Consider the following 23,698-nt stretch of genomic DNA (forward strand, 5'->3'; position numbering starts at 1 on the left):
AACACCATCGGAACAAGAGTCAACCAGAGGGTGCTCATATGATAAGCATTCTCCATCTACAGGCAACAACCCTAACACATTATACACTTGCTATCAAAGAAGCAAAAAGTTGAAAATCTCTGAGTAATTTTAATATTTTATGATAGACATAGAAATCATTACTTGATTCACATTGCAACTCATATATGTGTTGTTGAGCAAAGATAAGGCCGACAAAAAGCACGTAATTAAGTAGCAGTGAACTTCGGTTGGTGCACTAAATACAATCATGCCAGCTATCATTGTGATATGAGAGTTCCTTTAAATTATTGACAATATCTTTTATAAATTCTGTACTTTTTGTCTGATTTACCAACCAAATTATTTGTTAGGCAAGTGACGCACGTGTGGCAGAGGACCCACTACCCACCTTTCAACTTCATTCTGCATATCTAGTTTACAGCCAACGCAGATTGTTTCTTTTTTTTTATTTGGAACAAAACGACATACAAATCTTCCAAAAATTGATGATAAGGATCAAGATTTTAAATTGAGTTTTCCACTACCATATATTCCTCATACACTACGACTATAATAATGAAATGGACATATTGCCGTCTCAATCCCAAGCTATTTAAATTGAGCTAAATATTAATCTATTTTTAAAAAAAATATAAACCTTGTATTTAGTTTGCTACCTTAAACATAGAGATGTATATTTGGTTGAGATAATAAAAAATGTTGGTTACATAAAAAAAAAATTTTGTAGAGAGACAGCAACATGTTGGAGAAATTAAGGATGGAAATAATAAAGAACAAAGTTAGTTTTGTTTGGTTTGAATTAGTGGGCTTTGCTGAAGGGGCATGATGTTGATAGGCAGTTTGTTCTTCATCTTCACTGTTGGAAAATAGACAATCTCATCCTTCTCTGCCACCCATCTGTTCATCAACACAATAGAAAGTGATTGCTCATTAATTATTACTCTTGTATTATTTTCTTACACCACTATCTTTGGTCCTTAGCTACTTGGTAACAAAATAACAAAACAGTACTATTCCCACTTTTTTATTTTATTTTATATATTGCAATAACTACGTCTCAATCTCAAGCTACAAGAAATATATTGGAGATCGCATTTTTACCGGTAGGTGGTGACAAGATGGTGGAGGAAAATGGAGATTTCAAGCCTTGAAAGTTCTAAACCAGGACATAGCCTCTGTCCTCCACCAAAGGGTGTAAATGTATTGCTGGTCACAGCAACTCCAACTTTCTGCCAAGCCAAAACAATTAGTTAGAATTTTAATTATCAGTGTTTTTAATTGTATACAAGGAATTAAAAGCTGACCTCCCATCTGGAGGGATCAAAATTGTATGGATTTTCATAATTTTCTTCATCCATGTGAACTGAAGTGAAGGATGCCAAAACACACCATCCTTTTGGTATCAAATGCCCTGTATTCGCAACGCCACAATATATTAGTTTAATGGATGGTCACTCAACTTTTTAATTTACCGCACTAAAATTAAACTATTATTTGTAACGCGTAATGAAGCAGGTACACTAGTTAATTTAGGAGGTCTACACAGAGAAGGGAAAATGCTGGATCATAAAGAAATGAAATACACACCTTTAATTTTGACATCTTTGAGAGATTTTCTCCAAACTGCATTAATGATATTTGCCAATCTCAACGTTTCACTGATAACCTGTCATTCCATAACAACTGATCTTAATCTATTCTTTATTATGAATTTCAAAAATTTGATCGAATTTTCAACCTGTTTATATAATTTTTTTAAAAAGACAGAATTAAATATTACTAGAAGTATTATTTTTGGCACTGTGAGTACATTTATAAAAGAACCTACATGTATATAGTGCAACACTAGACAGAAAAAGAATGACAATTTCTTTTTATATCATAAAAATGGAAACTAACATTCTGAGTGAAGGGCATTGACAAATAATCTGTCCAACTATAATCCTCACAGCAGCTTATCTTCTGCTGCCTCAATTCCAAATTCTCCTCCTGCAGGAAACAACAAATTTCTGATAAGAAAATTAAAAGGAGAGTAATGTATAGAGCTATGCCTCAACTTTTGTCTTCTCCAATAATTGAGAATAATCCCTGGAAAAGCAGCCGCGATCTAACTAAAATTTCATTCTAATCTCGATATTGTTGGAATTGGTCCAGAGTAGCACTACTTTGTATTGTAATATTTTTTACAACCTATATCCTACCCAAACTAATTGTCACTCTAATCAGTAAGTATATAGAAAAATATTCCTTTTCTTCCCAAGTAAGTGTGTATTAGCTTATTTCATGTCATTATGAAAAATAATAAATATAAGGTCTTCTAGTCTAGTTTAATAAGCTACTCATATTTATTAGTAGTAGATTTTTTTGAAGAATTGAGCAGTATAAAAAACTGTAGCTATTTCATACTCCCTCCGTCCCTATTTACTTGTCCATATTTCCTTTTTTAGTTGTCCCTATTTAGTTGTCCATTTTGACAAATCAAGAAAGGACAACAATTTTTTTCCTATTATACCCTTATTTACACTTCTTGAAAATTGTAAAAGTGTATGTTGTTTCCCTCCAATTTATTTCACTTGAATTCAAATAAGTGGTTGTAATTTTGAAGTGAAAAGTTGTCATAAGGGTAAAATTGTAACTTCACTGTGCTAATCATTGTTGCCTTAATCTGTGTGTCATTTCTAAAGTGGACAACTAAAAAGGGACGGAGGGAGTATAAGAGTATAGGGGCACCGGGCACGCACTATTTTTTGGTCCACAACTGACAGCCGGTAAATCAATTATCGTACGGCTAAAAAACATAGTCTTCCCTACTTTATTTTTTAAAAAAATTACTTATTTTAAAAAGTTGTGTCCCAGTTTTGAAAATGACTTGGTAGAAAAGGTCAAAAGAAAAATTAAATAAAAGTTAAAATGACATATAATTCCCCACCATCCACACGTGGGGGCAAGCAATCATCCCTCCCAACCCTTCATATTTTAGCCCAAGCAAAGCCTATCCGTCCATTTATTATTATCCAAAACAGTCACTTTGGTTTATTATGGATAACTATTTATAGCTGTATGTTGTTTTATTTTCAGGATTTTTTTTACAGTCGGTACATATAAGTTAAAATTCTAGCGATTATCATACCTGCAAGCGAGCTAGAGCGAGGGGGTTGTCACTCAGAAATTTGACAGCTAAGGTGATCGCCGTTGGTACGGTCTCTTCTCCAGGGATCATCATCTCTATCAAGTTGGCACTGATGAAATCATACGGCAGTGGTTGCTTTGCCCCATTAGCATTCCCTAAGAGCACGTCAATTGCATCATTTGGGAACAACCCCTTTTCTTCTTTTTTCTCCATGCTCAATTTTCTCTCCTCTACCATCTTCCCTACCATTCTTGTTAACCTTTCTTTCGCCTAAATAAAAATACTACTGTTACTACAACTCACACATACATACATACAAGTTACAAATTTAAGTTATATAGACTAACTATCTCTGTCAGTCAGTGTATACAACTTAAATTCAAAATTACCTTTAAAGATTTGTAGAGAGTGGTTCCGGGAAGCTTAATGGGCAAACAAATCAAGCCTTTGGTGAGTTCTTCAAATTCTTTCTTGAGCAAGTTCAATTCTTCTCCAGGGTCCACGCTTAGTATCAGCTTGACTAATACTTCAAATGAAATCTTCAATACCCAACAACAGGAGATGTTACAAAAAATGGACCTATAAATTAAAAAGTAATGTCTGCAAATACTCTTACACTTTTCAAACTCATGAAACTATACTGGATATATTTACTAGCTAATAGACAATATTTTGATTTATTATTATCATTACATACTATAAGAGATTGATAAAGAATGAAATACTATTATATTTGAATTCAAAATGAGTTGCGTGCATCCTATTCAAAATGATTCGCTTAAAATAATCAAATTCAGTTGAACGATGGTGCCCATACGACGTGACATTGAGCGGAGTGGGCTCAAATGATATTATATTTATATACTACAAGTGGTAGTCATGGGGTACTGGTACGATCAGACATAATATAAATGCAGCAAAGAATTTAGAGATAGACCTTTTTGGCTTCATCTTGTACATAGACGATGCTGTGTTGTTTTTCCAGCCATGTTGACAAGAAATGGCGGACGGAGGCATCGATGTCTCGTGTAATACGAGCCTTGAGTTGCGGCGATTTTAAGAAACTCCCGATCAGTCCGTGTAGTCTTTTATGAACTGGACCATTCATTTGCAATATCGAATTCTTCCCAAATAATTCTGTTATTGATTTTGGATAACATGGTATAAATACATCTCCATTGTTCTGTAGAACCACTTTGTTCACCTCTGCATCTGTTGATACTATTATTCCTTTTCCTAGTATATTACTTTTGAACACATTCCCGTACCTTAAAGAATTAAAGACACCAAAAATAGTTGCATTATTATGTATATATGCAAATTAACAACAATAACAACGTATTCAATATAATAGAAAAATTATTTACGATAAACCATGCCACGATTATCAAAATATATGTGCAAATAAAGTAGGGGAAAAAGGGGTCAGTGAATTTTAATGAGGAGGGTTGATTAGGTCCTGCAATTGAGTTCCTAGGTACTAGCTAGAGTGGAAGAAGGGTACATTAACTGTAAAAGAGAGATGTAACAGCTTTTTGCAAAATGGCTATTCAAAATTGATTGCCAAATCTTTTTTCATGATTTTTGCCAAGTCATATGACATGATACCATTGGTTAAAAGAGCGGTATCAATAACGATTCTTCAATAAAATGATACTCCATGATTTCAATTTATAAAATAATTTCTTTTCTTTTTGTCGAATGATTTTATAAGCATGTAAATATCTAAGATCATAGATTTTAAAAGTTTTTTAAAAATAAAAATAAAAATTGTGTTAAATTAAATGATGTCATATAAATTGAACGAGCCAGAGAGGGTATGTTTCTTCCTGCAAAAATTGATCTTCCTTGGTTGCTTTATATTATAAGTTATCTTAGAAATACAACTAACAACGCGAAAGTCTAACATTATAATGAATGTGTAAAAAAAACAATTACCAATATTATTGTAAATTTTAATTTGTGATAAGGAGTTATATGTAATTATTGTACTATTAAGTAAATTGAATGCATCAATGCTAAACTCGGTATAATTGTCAAAGATTATGAACTTGAGCTCCTAATTTATAAGTATTTTAGAAAACACATGCTCCATATGTCTATGGTCAACATATGAAAGCATAGCGGACACGTAATTATAATTGAGGGCCGACAAATTTTGGAATTGTATGTATTATTAGCAAGTGTCCATAATAACAAATATTGAAGAAGAAAGAAAAAATGATTACAGTTTCAACAAAATTATGTAAAGGAGAACACTTTAAAATGGAAATGATATCATCATCATCCCATGACAATATTTACTCATTTAAATACTTACGCCGTTCACTTTTTATTTATCACTTGTGACATAAAAAAAAAAATACCTTTTTTATATTTAACTTCTCACATTAAATATTTATTTTCAAAATTTAATACTAAATATTATTTATGAACACTTTGATAAAATATGTATATCAATAATTATTTTCATAATAGATACATCAAATTAAATATTAACGGAACGAGGAAGTAATATTCTTAGAGGTTGTTTGGATTGGCTTAAAAGTTACTCAAACCTATTTTAAGTCAATTTTTTACTTCTGAAACTGTTTGGCTGATATAAAAACAACTTAAAATAAGTCAAAAAATGACTTAAAATAAGTTAGAAAATATTTCACCCATTTGTTGGTCCAAAAGTAGATCTCGCTCTACTTTTTATTTTTTAACTTAAAAATAATTTCAATTTAACTTGTTAGTATTTTTAACTTAAAAGTAATTTTTTTAAGTCAATCCAAATGGGCTCTTGCTTCGGTCAATAACGGGAGATTAGGACTTAGGAGTATTATTACTTACTACTATTACTTCTCCAATTCTACATTTTATTTTTTTAATTATAGAAAATTAAAAAGACAGCTCACTATACTAGTCGTATTCCTTAAATTTAATTCATTTTGGTAAGAAAGTATTACTCTTTAATTCTAACTTCTTTTTTTTTTTATGTAAGTAACATATTTAAAAATATAAAATTTAATAACAAATAAATAAATAAAAATTGATGGAATAATATTTTAATCAAAATGCTGTGCAGCTGAACGGAGTCAACTGATTGAGGCTCACGTGCGTGACCACGCCATGACCCGTATTTAAGAGAAGAAAATTCCTTTAAAGAATACTCCCTCACTTCCAAAAAGGAAAAAAAAAAAAGGTTATTTGAAAAATTAAGAAAATCAAGATAAGATATAGTAGGAAGTAATATTTAATTACTATTAATAAATAATATTTTATTACTTTCTGCTCTTTTAAAAAAATTACCTACTTTCTACTTCCCTTTTTAGCGTTGTCAAAAAGAATGATCCCTCTTTTTTTTTAATAATAAACAACATGTTTAAAGTTATAAAATTTTGATATATTAAACGTAATTTTAATTTATGATCAAGATTAAAAAAAAAACTGAATCTCGGCTAAATTAAATTGAAATGGAGAGAATATTTTTCTTTAAGAGATAGGAAATAAGTTATTTTAGGAAGGATGGAGTGGTATACTAAAAACAGTTTGATCTTAGAAGTCATTCGAATGTTGAAGAGAAAAAGGTGTGGTTACTTACAGGGACTTTCGTTTTTCCATGAAAGTGACAGGACGAGAAGAGCATCCAGAAGCAATGAAATCGAGCGTTTCTCCTAAAAGAGGCCAACCAGAATTTCCTCTTGGAACTCCACTTGCTCTTTCTTTCTCTTCATTTTGCTTTTTTCTCATCTTATAAATCAACCACAAAACTGCTACCCCTGTTCCCATACATATCCAAATCCAATTTTCTGCTTTCTCTTCCATTTTCACAACAATACAAAACATTTCTGCTTCACATATATATATATATATATACACAGAGAGAAGAGAGAAGAGAGAAGAGAGAAGAGAGAGAAAGAGAGGTGGTGGGGTTTTATTTTTAAAGAGAGGAGATGAGACTGAAGTAATTTACCATAAATAATCATAATTGTATTTGCTCTATTCTTTTTGTCTCAGTCCCCTGCTTTTCCATACTTACACTAACGACAACTAAATTACTAAATTTTATACATCTTTATCTATATTTTTAAAAAAAGATTCAGTAAATTATTAGTTTTATTTTTGAATTATTAATATTTTTTTCAATTTTTATTAAGAGTCACATATTCCTATAAGAAAATGAAATCACTTGCTATATAATATCACAAATCGAAAGTGTATAAATTTAGTTAGTCTAATAGAGGGGTATTTTTAACGCTATCAATAATTTGAGAACAATATTAATAATTTATGCTAAATTTAGAAATATTTTCAATATTTTTCTTTTTTTCAATTTTCTTTTCCGTGTCAACTTCGATGGTCTAATATTTACTGAAGCGGAAAAACTAATTTTAAATTTTAACGGAAGTGAAAATTATTAAATAAATTTTTTTTACATAAATTGTAATGGATAGATGATATTTGTATGGAAAAAAAAAATATAAAGATACATAATTTCAATGTCGAGGGGAAAAAATAAAAGGGAATTTTTTTTACGCTTGCTTGATATATTAATTTGTTCCCTTTGCTGATCAGATTTTGTTAATATTATTGATCTGTTGATTCAGACTGATATTTAGTACTTTCTGAATTTTAAATGCTCATAATATTTTTTCCTAATCAGGTTTTTAATATTAATATTTAGATCCAGTCAAATTAGAGCCTTACCAAAGTCCAAAACATATGAAAAATGTCCAATTATAGTTGTTTATTTACTAGTCTTGAACGAGTTGTTGCCTCAATATTGTGAAATATTATTTTTAATTACAAAATCAGATTATTAATACTGCAATCGGACTAGAATGCTTTTTTTTTTTAATATATAAAGTTCTCAACATTTTCACATGTTATTCAACAGTTGTTTTTACCAGCTTTTTATTGTTAATTACTTCAATAGTACATCATGGCATATGATATTGCGCCTAATTATTCCTTCTCCACCCAACATACCTTAATTATGAAGGTTTTTGCATATAATAAAGGTGATCCCGGATACAATTATTATTTAAAGATCGTTTGATAAAAAATATTAAAAAATAATAAATACATGAATCTCAGCACGCTAAACTTAACAAGAATCAAAAATAATTTTAATATTACTAATATACTCTATTATTTATTTAAGACTATTCATATTTCCTCTGCCAAATAACCCAAATTGGGTTGCCAAAATCCAGGGATATGTGGATCTAATGAGTCAAATCATCATTGCTTTTAAATGGTAAAAAGTAGAATTAAGAATCAAAAATAATTTTAATATTAATAATATACTCTATTATTTATTTAAATATTTCCTCTGCCAAATAACCCAAATTGGGTTGCCAAAATCCAGGGATATGTGGATCTAATGAGTCAAATCATCATTTGCTTTTTAATGGTAAAAAGTAGAATTTGGTCAAATGCTATCACATGTCATAATTATAATTTATGAGAAAGTAATCTTTTTTTCTTCCAAATTTCTATACACGGTATATTACACCCCAATTGAGTATTCAAGGGAGATTACGAAAAACTATGGCAAGTTCTCATGAGCGATTTAAAATAAATGTTATTATTATAAGTACTTGAAATTTTAAAGAAAAACATTATAATTTGAATGAATCAGATATAGGTTGAATAAAACATTTTCTATCGTAACACATTCATTTCTATAATTAAAATTCAAAATCAGATGAAAAAATATTTTTTTATCAGTATAATTCATTTCCAAAATTTAAATTCTAAATTTCTAGTCAAACAATCTAAATAATCCCACGGACCATACTTGTGCTAGTAGCATGTACAAGTTGGGAGTTGGAAGCGGAGAGGAAAATGATGATCCCAAAATTATATCTCACCTCATTACTATTTTTTTGAGTCCAACAAATATCTGTTTAACTAGATGCTATCTCCCGTGCGCTCCAACTTTTTTTATTTGATACATAATAAAATAGGGCATATATAACAATATAAAACTATAAACTTCTTTTTTTTTCACTCCTCAAGTATATAATATATAATTAGATTTCCTCTTCTTGGTGTTTTATTAATGAGAAGCATCCAGCAGCACCTTACAGTGTCTGATATCACCTTTGGAGTTTGAATTCACGCTTGGAAAAACTGATTTTAGACATAAAGTATAGGTGAGGAAGGATAACCCCACTCCATGGATGCATGCTGCAAACCTAACCTAAACATTATTGATCATTACCAACTGATAACATTCAGTTGTAGGCTAGTACATGTAAGTGTCTCCATCTTCTGTCGACAGAGCTATATTTTACTCGTATGATGTAAATACACCTGGTTATCAATTTAGGTGGGGAGGGGACACAAAGGCTTTGTATGCAACATTTGAATATAGTTCAGTTTGATGAATATGTAAGGAACTGATAATGGCCAGACAAAGTTTCAACATGTGAAAACAGTTGATAAGGTTACCATATCTACTATCGAGATCTAAATTTCCGGAATTCCCTCCAAACTAGTGAATAGCAACAGATTTTCAAATATTATTAAGCAGACTTCTTGTCTGAATTGGATCCTGAAAATTAACCAGCTCAAAAATGACTGATCTCTGCGCTATCTGAAACAGCCAGATATAAAACTCCAGTATGGAAGCAAAAGATCTTTAAGCTACCAAGAATGCTACAACTATTGACAATACTCTGTGATTTCAAAAGAAAGGCAACAAGGAAGAGCAAACTGTAGTACAAAAGCTTTAATAATAGCTTAAGTTCTGCTGGCAAAGGCAACAGCTTCTTCATGTAAAGTGTTATAAAATGAGCTTAATTTGGTTATTGCAAGTGCTTCTCCAAACAGTGATGCCCTTGTGGATTTTGTTATGTGTACTTCAACATAATCACCAACCTTTGGATTGCGCTTTCCATTATTATCAACCTTATCAGGGATAGGCAGGTTCGTAAATGATACCCTATGGCTCTATCGCTCTTACCAATTAACTCTGTGTCGGGGGCTCTCTTATTTGGCCCTTCAACTAGCACAAGTTGGATTGTGCCAATTTTAGCGTCATAGCACTGACCTGTACTCCCACGAAAAGCTTCTATTAGTTCTGTGAGCCTCCTCTGCTTCACATCTTCAGGAACATCATCAACATATTTTCTGTGCGCATGTGTTTTCTCTCTCATGCTGTAAGCAAACATGTATGCCATATCATAACAAACAGTCTTTACAAGGCTTAGTGTGTCTTCATGATCCTCTTCCGTTTCTCCACAGAAACCTGAAACGTGTCAAAAGAATTAAAAGCTAAATAAGTGATATTGTATAGCTCCCATGTATATCTGCCTATTAACTATGAACAGTTTGTCCTCTTATGACATTAGAATAATTCAAGAACTCCTAGATCAATTTCTCAATCCGAGAAGTCAGGAAGCAGAAGTAGTCAGCTCGTCTTATGTAAATATAAAATACTGTAGCAACTCTTTGTATATTCAACTCTTATTCTTGAAAAAAGAGTAAATAAAACAAGTATCATAAAATAATTAGAAAAGAAAATAAAAATATTTCCCAAAATCCTAAGCAACAGACCATGTCTGATTATAGAATACTGTAGCATGTGTGGTCTGCCTTAAGTGAGGTCCCTGTAGTTAAGAAAACACAATGGAATGCGATCTTACCACATATGAAGTCGCTGCTTATGCCCATATCCGGTATTATATCCCTTATCTTCTTCACAAGATCTAAATATACTTCGCGAGTGTATCCGCGACGCATTCTTTCAAGCACTGCACTGCTGCCTGACTGTGCTGGCAGATGAATGCTTTTGCAGATATTGTACCTGTCCCGCATTACGTACAACAAATCATCTGGAAAATCTTTAGGATGTGGGGAAGTGTATCTGAACCGCATTTCAGGAAATTCCATGGCAAGTCTATCTAGGAGATCAGCAAACCGTAGACCCACATGTTTTACTTTACACATGCTGGAGAATCCATCACTAAGTTCCCAACTGACTGCTGGTTCATCCGGATTTTCAACTCCAGATGTATCATTATAGCTATTTACATTTTGGCCGAGAAGCGTAACCTCTTTGACTCCCTCTTTCCAAAGTTCAGCGACCTCTTTCACGATTGATTCCACTGGGCGAGACCGTTCTCTCCCTCTAGTGAAGGGGACAATGCAGAATGAACACATATTATTGCAACCCCTCATCACAGATACAAATGCAGATATAGAATTTTTGGAGATGCGAACTGGATTAATATCTGCGTAAGTTTCTTCAAGTGAAAGTAGAGTATTGATACCTTTTTGACCATAGTCCACTTCTTCCAACAGGCGTGGCAAGTCTCGATAAGCATCAGGTCCACAAACTACGTCAACCATCTTATCTGCATCCAATATTTTGTCCTTCAACCTCTCAGCCATACACCCCAGCACAACTACTTTGGGGGGATGTGCAGACTGTGACCTTCCAGAGGCAACATTGCTCTTCCATTGCCTCTTAAGAAACCAAAAATAATTGAGCCTCTGCCAAACCTTAAGTTCTGCATTGTCCCTTATAGCACAAGTATTTATAAATATTATCTCAGCATTTTCTGGGACTTCCACACTTTCAGTGTATCCAGCATTTTTCATGATGGATAAAACAATCTCCATATCATTGACATTCATTTGACATCCATAAGTTTCATGATAGATGCGTCCTCTAGGCGTAACATCCGATATCATCACGGGCCTACAGCAAAAGAACACCCAATTCTCTGAGAAAACTAAGTATACTAATAAAAAAATTGCTCGCACTGATGACCTCAAGTTTTTAGTATGATGGCATAATAAACTTGAGAAGGAGATCGTCTTATAATTTTTCCATGCCCCTCTTTTTTTCCTTTTTCTATTCCTATTCACAGCTTTCATCACTACTTCAATGATAGTTTCAATTTGCACTAGGAACTGTGGACTTTGATGGATAATATGTACATTAGGATGAAAATCTATATTGGTATTAAGGGCAAGATGATAAAGAAGAATTATCATACATACTGGCTGACTTCCAGAATGTCAAATGTGTATTGACAATAATTGACCAAAATACGACACACAATTATTGTAGTTAAGAACCTCACAGGTACTTGTGAGTTCCTAGACAAGAGTAGTGCCACTGTTGCCTCTCCTTAATGCAGCCAATGGATCAAGATCACTGTAACAAAGGCAGAAAAGGTTCATCTTAAGGACATATGGTACTTTTCAGATGGATTTTTTTTTCTACAAGCAGGGGATAGCAAACGATCTGACTTCAGGTTTTAACCCGAATAAGGTTGAGTCTAACATCTCAAAGGCAACCTCATTAGTTCAATTAGGATGATAAATACTCAGACACCTGAAAAAACCTGCTACCCTCTGTGCTAGGAACAACTTGGAAGCTAGGGTGAAGTAGAGGCATGTAGTTCCATGTAATGTGGAGTTTGGTTCAAGGAAAAGGGGAGAAGTCAGATGAATGGAAGTAAGGTTAGAGATATATTTGCATTGGCCAACAAGGAATAAATTGGAGTTTTTGCATACCTCCTATAGTGCCTTTCAAATCCTTCCAACATTGAACGGAAAGGAATAAGGATATCAATTATGGGAAGTAAATCATTAATGCTTCACTGGAGCATAGTTAATTAGACAAATTTCTCTTCGTTATCTTTGCCTCTCCTTCCTCCAATCAAACAAACTCAACAGTTCAATCGGACCAAACATGCACCCCTCCCCCGCTCTTCTATTGTTTTTAGCAGGTAAGGTAATTCATTAATATCAGATTACAAAAAAAGAGAAAGTCCTGCAATTTCAAGCATCTCAGGGAGCTTATTCCTTCCAAATGATGCAGAGGGGAATCATCTAAGCCCTTTGGCCCTCAGAACATTAAGGTGCTTAAAGCATGCCACTCACATTGTAGTGAAGTAGTGAACTATCAATCCTAGAGCTATTAAGTTACCATGGGTAGTCAATAACTTGTATCTGGCAAGTTGAGATCACGCCAATTTGCTCCCCAAGAACACTGAACTATTATGGAAACAATGGTTGACAACAACAAAATTAAAGCTCCAAAGTTTTACAGGGTTGGCAACAACAAAACTCATGTCTGATTTTAACAACTTAGTGGAAGTAATGGACCATTTCTGACAATGTGAAATGTTAAAAAGACCATGCTTATTAAATGGATTGACTTTCTACTCAGACATGATCTTAATATGTCTGCAATCCAAAAATAAACTTGCAATGCGACATAAGGTTTGTACTTTGATCTAATAATGAAAATGAGAAGCAAATCCAAGATTTTGACCCAGAGGGTGCCAAGTACTTCTCTTAATAACTTAGCGTTAAATTACATAACTTCTTTGAAGAAATTGTTTGATTATATCTATAGATTAACCGGAGGAGTGGTGCTAGAGCTGAATGTCAACACCATTCACTACAATTACATCACCTAAAACCATTTTAAACTGTTTCTCTAGCCAACATGGAATGGTAAGCACGTTGATCACAAAAAAAGGTGTCAAATGAGAGAAAGGAAAGCAAAGAAACTTACTCCTGCTGAACATCGGAAGCAGGAACAGTCTGAGTAGCTTTGGGTATGAAGTCGCGGAGGGTTGGAATTTGGTCCTTGCTGGTTAAAGAAGTGCGTGAGTGACACTGCGAGAAATTCCTGGATATCTTGATAGAGAATGTAGAACTCCTCCGAAGAGAAACTGACGTGCGGCGGCGTAGGCGGCAGGAGGTTGATTGAACTTCTAGAAGCTTCGAAGAAAGGAATCTGACCGAATATTGTTTAGGGAATTTGATGCGCACGGCACAGTGAGGTTGGCTCAACATGGTTGATAGAGAAGATAGAGAAGACGCCATTTTTGGTTTGTGTTTGCAGACTATGGAATATGGATAGGGCTACGAATGGCCACAACCAAACCGGCGAGCTGGCTTCGGCGGCTCTGGAAGGGCAAAAAATAAACCGGTCCTACTACTATTTCGTGAGATATCCGGTTTTGGTATTATTGAATTTACAAATTAATTTAAATCAAAATAAGTTACTTAATTTTTATTTTGTCTTACCATATTCTCTTTTTTATTTGATGCCATGGTATATTTGGCTATTAGAATGAGCAAGACATTAAAAAAATATATGTATCGAGTGTTTACTTCTAACTAATTAATAAATAAATACAAGAAACGTATGTCTTATATATATGTTTTTAATTAATTATGATTTAAGAGCATGTTTGATATTATTGTTTTGAGGTTAAAAGTGTTTTTTCTTTTTTAATAACAAAACACTTTAAAAAAAAATTAAGTGTTTGACGAATCTTTAAAAGTGCTTTCAAACTGAAGTAGAAACATTTTTTATGTTGTTGAGAATAAATTAAAATTTCCTGCTTCTTACCAAAAAAATAGAAGCAGGTAGAAAATTATTTGTTTAAAGACTAAAATATATATATATATATCTTATTAATTAATAAGCATATCTTATAAGTTTGGTTAAGTTTCATTCAACAATTTTATTTTTTATTTTTATATAAAAAATATTTTTTAATATAAATAATTTTTTTTATTTTATGTTTATATATTAATATTTAATTAATTTATTTATGTATAATATTGATTGAAAAATTTAGTACATGCATTCTAATTAAAATTCAAATTTTTGTAGTAGATATTTAAAATAGTTTCTCTCAATAAATTAATCTTAATATTAAAATTACGTTTATACTTAGCCTTTTTTGTAATCTGACTCTCAAAAACGCTTTTTAAAAGGATTATAATTTGCTTATCAGAAGAATTTTTCAAATGACTTACTCAAACACATATTATTATTTTTCAAAAGCATTTTTCTAAAAACCCATTTTTAAAAAAGTGCTTTTAGATAAATAATATGTAAGTTTTTAGCAGCAATGACAAATAAGATCTAAGTGATATAGATTCTTTTAGAGCCCGTTTGGATTGACTTAAAAAAAAATTAGCTTTTAAGTAAAAAATAAAAGTCAAACTTCAATAACTTTTAAGTAAAAAAATAAAAAGTTGGGGGAAACCTACTTTTGGTTTTTCACTTCTTTTAAGTCATTTTTTTACCTTGTCAAAAACTTTATAACTTATTTTAAGTTATTTTTTATTTTTTTTAAGTTTTTTTTTTATATTTGTCAAACACTTTCAAAAGACAAAAATTGACTTAAAAGAAGGTTTGGCCAACTTCTAAGTCAATCCAACACCCTCTTACTCTAATGTTAATTGAGATTAAGATAATTGGTAGAGTATAAATATTCAATGGTTATAAACATTTACCTTAAACATGAAATGTATGTAGCAAAATAATGTATACGAGTCTCTCAAATTAATCTAATTTTTCTAATACGATATTTAAAAATTAGTGTGAGTTTTAATATCTCTGAACCACTTCATATTAGTTAGGAAAATGAAAACTAGGATAAGTAACTTTAATCACAAGTAACCATCAAAGGATGTGGTTATCGTAGATGATGTTGCTTTTTAATCAATCAAAAGTCTTGATTTTAAGCCTTGACATAGAAAAACTTTTGCTAGGACACACTTTTCCTTAATGAATCATACGTAACATGAATTTGAATTAATCGTACTTCAATATAAGTAATAAAAGATTAAAAAAAACTTTAATTACAAGTAAGTAATTGGATTCCATGTTTGGCGTACGAATATTATATGAACACTTAGAGAAATTAGTGTGTATTAGTCCAGATTCCTTACTTCCTAATGAAGTGCTAAAAGACCTTTCCTTGGATCACGCTCATGCTTTTGTGAGCTAATTGAGAAGGAATTTGAATAAATGGCATGGCTTTGATACTTTGCAGTTCACTTCCCTTAAATAGCTCATTTTTATATTTGGAAAATAATTAAAAATATTCTCAACTAATGTCTAATAGTTTGATCTAAAAAATAAATATTCTTATCATCAATAATTTAGCCTAAAAATACTCTTATAAATGCATTCATACACCTCCTCTTTACAATTCGCTTCTCTCATCACAAACAATTAAAAATACTATACTAAATGTCAATTTACAGAACTATAAAATCTCCATAATTCAGAAGATATATACTACTAGTTTTATAAAAACTGATACCAACTCCTTACACCTAATGCCTATTCCAATTGGCAAGTAGACAATCTTTATCCACATGAAGCAGAGCAGAACATATTCTCTACTATATTCTACTTTCTAATTTCATTGAATGATTCTCCCTCTATTTTAATTTATTGATTTCAATTGACGTGATATCGATAGAGTAAACAATCTTTTAAAATTTTATAATTATTAAAGACACGTCGAAAGTTAAAATATTATTTAATTTTGTATTTCTAAACATATTATGGGCTAAGTTAAAATAACAAGTTATTAAAGAAAGAAAAAAAAACTATTTTTCAATTGAACTAAAGAAAAAAGAAAGATAAATAAATTGAACACAAATATTTTTTTAAAAATTTCCTTTTTATTTTTCTCCACTATGTGATATTCGTTTGGATTAATTTAAATTCGTGCTACATATATAAGACTTGTTGACATTGTTCGATGTTAATTACTTTTACCATTGTTGATTAGTTCCGGTAAACAAAATGAGAGGAAAAGAACAATGTTTTTCTTCCACTAAAAACAAAGACACAGAGCAATACAGTGTACTTAGACGGTTTTGTCTTATAAATTAATACTGCTTATTTGTTTGTATTTTTTTATTATTTATTAAACATAAAATCACACCAAAAAAACACTAAAAAAAAGTTGTTAGCTACTCCACTAAATAAAGGAAATAAAATGTACCAAAAAAAAAAAACAACAAAATAACGGAAGTAAAAGGTGGAAACTAATAAATATAAATACAGAAAAACAAAAATGGAAGCGTGGCCAATGAATACATGATTTTCCAAGCCTTTTCTTTTCTTCTCTGCTGTCATCTGTGTGTATAGTTCTCATCGATATCGTCGTCGTCGTCGTTGACGCTGCTGTCAGCCATGTCCGCCTCCTCCGCCTCTTCTCGCAAGGTTCTTCTTCTTCATCTTCATCTTCTTTCCCTTTCTTGTTTTTTTTTTTTTACTTTTTATCTTCTTTTTTTTCTCCTCCTTTCTGTCTTAATTTTACCTCTAATTTGGCCCCTTCTCTCTGGTAATTCCGATATGGGTTTTACTGTTTTCGTTGGATTCTTGATCAGACATTAAGCAAGATAGCATGCAATCGACTCCAGAAAGAGTTGGCGGAGTGGCAAGTCAATCCCCCTGCTGGTTTCAAACATAAAGTTACTGATAATCTTCAAAGGTCTCACTCTTTCTTGTTTAATTGGGTTTTCTTTAATTTTTTTCTAGGGTTTTCAGTGAATTTCTTGGTTACCCTTTTTAGCCTACTGGAATTTATGATCTGGGGTACAATAATTCACTAAAGATTCTTGGTTGATTTTTTGCTTTCTTTGGAATAGAGGGTATTTATATAGTTGCATTAACTTTTGATTGATGTGGTTCTTTGGTGATTTTGATTGATGTGGTTCTTTGGTGAAAAGGTGGGTAATTGAAGTGAATGGGGCTCCTGGAACTCTCTATGCGGATGAAACCTATAATCTTCAAGTTGATTTTCCAGAACATTATCCCATGGAAGCTCCGCAGGTGGGTAAAGTTTTGTGCCTTTTTTTATATGGTAACCCTAGCTCCCAAACTCCAAATCTCCCTACCCATTTTTTTTTTCACTTCACTCTCCTGGTGACTTGAATAACCAACCTCATAGTTGGATATGGTAGGGCCCTCCACTATGCTAACACTCCTTCGTCTTTGTGATGGTTGATACTGATTGATGTTATTCTCTTATGGGGGTCTAGGGATTGTTGTTTCTTTTAAAGATTGCAATTGACACTCATACCCTACTTATTTTTGCTGACTACCATATTGATGCAGGTGATTTTTGTGCCACCGGCTCCGTTACACCCTCATATCTATAGCAACGGGCACATTTGCTTAGGTAGTTATATATGTAATCAAATATCTTCCATTCTCTTACTACCACGAGGCACTTATTAATTTGGTCACTATATGTTGTTTGTATGTTGTTCAAATGTTCGATTTTCTATGCATGGTCATGTGGTAAATGATTTGTGGTGCATACTTGTTTCTGTTAAAGATTATATGCTTGGTATAATGGTGCTCAAAGTGCTTTTATGACTTTTAACCAGTTTTTTTCAAAGAATTGGTGTCAACAGTAGATTGCTGGCTAATGTCAATGACATTGTTGCATGGTCTCGATGTATTTTATTTTTATTGACTGATCTTGATTCAAGTCCAATTCTTTTTTATTATACATACCTTCTGAGGGAGCAATAGTCAACACGGATAACAAATAAGAAATCTTTTTCTTATGTAAAACTCTCTTTGCCAAGGTAATGTGCATTATGCGGTTTTAACTGAATTTTTTTAACAGTCTTAGTAGAATGATAATTTAAACTTGGTCAAACCACCATCACCTAGGTCACGGTGAAGACTCTTGCACTTCCTTTGAACAGTTCCAATTTGGCACTGAATAGGCTGAGCATACAATTCTGAAATTGCATAAGCAAAGAGAAAGGGGTTCGTACTACTTATAAAAAAAACTTATGCCTTTTCATTGGATTGAGGGTGTAGTAAATGCTTTTGACTGTGATGCTCTTTCTGGAAGGAACTCTTTTTTCTTTTCCTTCTTTCTAATCGAAGGTTGTGCTATTGTTTAAGTGCAAAAATCTCCTTCTTTAAGAGCAGTATCACTACCAAAGACAATGTGTACATTCTTATTGTTAGTATTTCTTTTTGATAACTGTGGTATCCGGGCTAGCTTGCGCACCTCGACCAACATTTACATTCTTATTTTCAGAGTTCGTTTATGAAAATCCAATTTTTTGGTTCATTTTCGATTTTCTGAAAGAAAGAAAAAATCACTCTACATTGAAAAATCATAATTTTTGAGATATAATATGGAAATTTATCTAGGATTACTTGATGGAGGTGGAAGCTGGCTGCCCACATGATTCTAATCACTGTCCTTGTGGCTTGAGTCACCAACAAGATGTGGCTAAAGCTTCATTTTATTAAGTATCCTAGGCTCCCAACACTTGACAAGATCTCCTTCTTTAATGGCTCTATCACTGCCAAAGATAACAATTGCCACATTCTAATTTTTGAAACATTTGTGAAACTGAGGCTTCCTGTATAGATTATCAGTATAAACAAAAAAAAAAAAAGTTGAGGTATCGTCTGAAATTTACTAAGATCACTTGAAAAGTAAAAGTTGGCTACTCACATGAGTCTGTTTTTTTTTTTTTTTTTTAGTAGGAGGTCTGTGTGTTTTAAGTTAAAAAAGAAATGAGTAGCTATTCTTTTGCACTACCTTCTTGGTACTTGCTCAAGTAAAATCACGATTACTTATCGAAAAAGATATGAATAAGGACAACATGGGTTGCTCGCATGGTAACCAACCACGTTCCACCTCCAACACTGAGGTTGTGGATTCGAGTCACCAAGGGAGCAACAAGGGTGGAAGGGGTAAAAAAAGAAGAAGAAGATGTGAGTAAGTAATTGAACCCTTTTCTTTGATGGGTACAGAACATTTGAACATTAACAAATTGCTCCTTGATATTACCCTATCCTAATCTCATGATCCCGATAGAGACAACACATTAATATCTTAATAAGATTTTCATATTCATGTACCTTACTGGGGATAGAGCCTAGAAACATTAAACTTCTCCTAGTCAACAATCCACTTGTGTAATTGGAGGTTGATGTGAACGATCACTACACATGGGAGTGTGCAAGGACAAAATTTAGGACGATGACAGATAAGAAGCCAAAAAGAAACAAATTAGATACCCATAAGAGGCCCAAATCGAAAAGAGAAAATCAGAAAAGCCAAACTGGACGATGATTTGTTTTCCTATCTACAGATTGTAAACAAACAATCTTAACCAAAATAGCTCAGAATAGAACTAGACCGACCGCATGCTGATTCTTACACATTGCATGAGTAGAATTAGCATTGTCTCTTCATTTTGTCTGTTTTTGGGTCCATTCTATTGTCGTGATTCACATAAGTAAAACAGAAAAGTCATATTACTTTATTCTGAAGTAAATTTGAATTTTCCTTAGTCTTATTATAAAAAGCAATGTTCTACAGAAGCAGCAATCCCTTTATCCGCCAAAAAATAAGTGTCTCTTTTACATTGATATGCCCCCAGTTTCTACTTTTGTGTGACATAATTGTGGTAAATCTTCTTCTTACTTGCCTAATTGCGTAAGAGCCGTATTAACTTAAAAGTTGGGCTATTCACTATGATACCACATAAAATATTTCTTTATTGGCTCTTTCTATAATGGTTCATTATGCACCAGTTCATTTTCATTTGGATCAAAGTTACATACTTTGTACTTACCTTCAAAATCATGACTTCCACCAATTCCCTTCCTTTCTCTTAGGTGGAGTTGTGTGCCAAGTGAATGAGTAGTTTAGCTTCGGTAATTAGCAGAAATAGATATTGCCAATTAACATTTAGAATTCAGATGTGAACAATTTCGTCATTAGACAAATCAAAAGGTGTCAATGTTGTGCTTAAATTCGGCTCAATAGATTGAACTAGTGTATCAACGAGTGGCAATGTTTGCTAGCTATCCTTTAATGGACAAACAATGATTAGAATAAGTTTTGAGAAGCTGAAAGTTGACTGTTTGACTTTGAATATTGCATACCATGTCTGGACTGATGGAGATCATTGAGTTGTTATCTGCTATGTTTTCCCTTTTCTGGTGGATATTTTTGCCATCAATTTCTTGCTTGAAATCGTAATTTAAGTAAGTTACTGTCCCGTATCAGTTTGTGAAGTCTATGTTACTAAAATCTGTCAAAATAGTCTTATCTTTAGCATAATGACTGTTGTTACAATGTGTGAAAATTGTATGGTATACAATAGAGGAGATGCTATTCTTGTCTCAACTAAATGATCCTTGTACCCTAGGAGAACATGTTTTTGGAGGGTTACGGACATTAATGCGCACACATTGAATCTAGACTTACAAAGTATATAAAGCCTGGCATTAGAGATTTAACCTTCATGACATATGCTATGTTACTTCAGTATGAGTACTAGGCTTGCTAGTATTATCCGTTATCAATTCTTTTATGGTATCTGGTAATTTGTTAGAGGTATGAAAATACCCATATCCATGCCTATTTGTTTGACTTCAGTGAATCAGTGGAAACAAAGAGTTTGCTTGTGTCAATAGTGGCAATCTGCACTCAGTTTCTTTGTGAAGTCCAATTATACAAAATCAGTTCCTACTAGGAGAAGAAAGAATTGGTCATTAGGTGAACGTTTCATTTTGTTGGAACTGAATCATCATGAGAATAACTTATGTTCATCTATTCTTCTTCTTCTTCAAAAAAAAAAACTTATGTTCATCTGTTAATTTAACTTATGTTTCATCATGATTTAGTCATTTTGTTGGAACTTCCTTGTGCATATGTTAACTTAACCATTGACTAAAACAAAAGTTCATTTCCTGAAACTGAATTTTGTACCAAATAAACTTCAATATCTATTAGAATACCATTCACCTACCTACTCTTATTTACCTCCAAGTTAAAGCTGTATTTATGTTAACAAATAATAGTGAATCAGAATTCTCTTGTTTTGACATGGCCTATGATCTCATTGTCTCATCATGTATTGCCCTATTCAAACTGAAAGGTTTTTCAGATACATTGGGCAGGTTTGTAGAAATCATATTCACATAACCTCATCCTTGAGTGACCTCTGGATTAGGATGGTGCTGAAGAGGGAAGCTTTCGAATGCCATCTTCTTCACTTTTTTCCCTCTTCTGTAGTTTCTTCGTGTCATGTGGGTTTGCAGAAATAATATTACTTAACATCTTAACTAGTGACCTTTGGAGAAGAGGAAAACTTTGAAATACCATCTTTAGTTTCTCCTATTATGCAGTTATATAGCAGATTTTTGTTTATTCTGTGGGTGAAAGTGAAAGCATAAACGTTTCATACCATATTTTGTTTTTGTGTGGGTGAAGTGAAAACTTAAAGGTTCATGCGCAGTTTGCTAATTGGTCTGCTAGTGCTAAGCTTCCATCTCATGAAAGATTTTTCAACATCTTATAGAAATTGGACATGTATCATTAGAACCAGCAGTTGACAACAGCTTCTTCATGTCTTGCAGATATTCTCTATGATTCATGGTCTCCTGCCATGACAGTCAGTTCTGTATGCATCAGCATTCTCTCCATGTTGTCAAGTTCAACCGTGAAGGTGCATTTCCTGTATTCATACTAATGTTAATTTGAGTTGCTTTTATGAGATCCACCATTAGAAAAGAACTTCTATTCCAAATACGAACCTATTTCTTCCTTGTCTGTTTAAATATGTAACACAGCACATTGTTCTGCCAAGCTTCTCATGCTTTATTTTAGTTTTTAGTTCTTATTGGTTCCCATCACTTATGCAGCAACGCCCTGAAGATAATGACCGCTATGTGAAGAACTGCAGAAATGGCAGATCTCCCAAGGAAACCAGGTGGTGGTTCCATGATGATAAGGTGTGAAGGGTGTCCTTCTGACCCTAAAGGCAACATTGTTGCTTTGGCTTATTTTACATCAAATGCTAATGGAAAAACAATTCTACATATGCATGGCCACTGCTAGCGCATAATGTGCAGCAAGTTGGCCTTTACTGTCCAATATTTGTAAATGGAGATGATTTTCCTTTTGAGCTTCTTGTGCAACATTATGTACTCTTATGAAAATACACAACAACCTAATTGATAGCTCATGAAGAGTTTTCTTCTGGCGTCTAAATGACGAGTTTGTATTTACTTTGCATTGTTCTTGTTGGTGACTTCTTTTCCTTAGCCTGATGAGTAACATCAGGAAAATGATAGGATGTGTGTAGCTTTTTGGACTTTCTGCTCCTTCTTGTTGGTGCTTTCTGCAATTAGATAGCTATGCTTATGTGCACCGAATAGTGTGGTCTACTGGTCGATGAAAGTGTGTGTGTGGGGGGTGGGGGGTTGTAAAAATCATTGGAAATTAGGGTTCAAATGTCAATAGAGACAAGAAACACTAGGTGATTTCTTCTCATTCCCCAAGTCTTGGTAGGCAGAGTTATGCTAGTCAGAGGTAAGCAAGTACTCGGTGAAATAGTCAAGGTTTGCATAAGCTGATCCAGGTACTGTCATTTTCAGAAGGCCAGAAAGAAAAAAAAGAACTGTTGTACGTATGCATATTTGCACATATGCAGATATGTACTACTATTGTTAATTGTTGAGGTCGATTCAGTTTTAGGATTTGTTATTGTCATATCCTAATATGCAATCATGCTATGAGTATTTCCGCAGAAACTCATCAGAATTGTTTGGTCTTCTTCTTACTTGTACTTGCAAAGACACAATTCTTATCTCTAAGCAAATTACATGATTAGTTTGATATCTCTTCATTTTGTTTGATAGGTTCGTTTGGTTTCTTCTTTTTGTTGATAGGGTAGTTTGATGTCTATGCTTTTGCCACATTTTAAATGATA

General features: G+C 32.8%; 3 protein-coding genes and 1 long non-coding RNA gene across 4 annotated transcripts; 2 read left to right on the forward strand and 2 right to left on the reverse strand.

Moving 5' to 3' along the window:
* Window positions 1-623: 623 nt before the first annotated feature.
* Window positions 624-7,053, reverse strand: LOC125822121 (3-epi-6-deoxocathasterone 23-monooxygenase CYP90C1). The gene is made up of 9 exons (XM_049501493.1): window positions 6,738-7,053; window positions 4,089-4,419; window positions 3,541-3,690; window positions 3,152-3,421; window positions 1,921-2,010; window positions 1,609-1,687; window positions 1,326-1,432; window positions 1,123-1,250; window positions 624-918 (listed from the first exon to the last, which is right to left on the reverse strand). The coding sequence occupies exons 1-9, from the start codon at window positions 6,980-6,982 to the stop codon at window positions 801-803; spliced, it is 1,518 nt and encodes a 505-aa protein (XP_049357450.1). The 5' UTR covers window positions 6,983-7,053; the 3' UTR covers window positions 624-800.
* A 2,674-nt stretch (window positions 7,054-9,727) lies between these two features.
* LOC125822224 (CDK5RAP1-like protein) lies at window positions 9,728-14,113 on the reverse strand. Its single transcript, XM_049501604.1, is given in 4 exon segments — window positions 9,728-10,095; window positions 10,098-10,394; window positions 10,792-11,849; window positions 13,683-14,113. Coding segments are annotated over 4 exon segments (1,878 nt in total). The 5' UTR covers window positions 13,997-14,113; the 3' UTR covers window positions 9,728-9,886.
* A 2,881-nt stretch (window positions 14,114-16,994) lies between these two features.
* Window positions 16,995-22,994, forward strand: LOC125822442 (probable ubiquitin-conjugating enzyme E2 18). Its single transcript, XM_049501839.1, has 6 exons — window positions 16,995-17,153; window positions 17,321-17,424; window positions 17,663-17,765; window positions 18,051-18,114; window positions 22,344-22,432; window positions 22,629-22,994. Exons 1-6 carry the CDS (start codon window positions 17,124-17,126, stop codon window positions 22,722-22,724), a joined length of 486 nt encoding a protein of 161 aa, XP_049357796.1. The 5' UTR covers window positions 16,995-17,123; the 3' UTR covers window positions 22,725-22,994.
* On the forward strand, window positions 20,305-21,546 carry LOC125822443 (uncharacterized). Its single transcript, XR_007442647.1, has 2 exons — window positions 20,305-20,594; window positions 20,645-21,546. It is a non-coding gene; the product is annotated as an uncharacterized LOC125822443 (long non-coding RNA).
* Window positions 22,995-23,698: the final 704 nt, after the last annotated feature.

Source organism: Solanum verrucosum, unplaced genomic scaffold (genome assembly GCF_900185275.1).
Source record: "Solanum verrucosum unplaced genomic scaffold, falcon-dt-bn FXZP01000103.1, whole genome shotgun sequence".
NCBI classification, from domain to species: domain Eukaryota; kingdom Viridiplantae; phylum Streptophyta; class Magnoliopsida; order Solanales; family Solanaceae; genus Solanum; species Solanum verrucosum.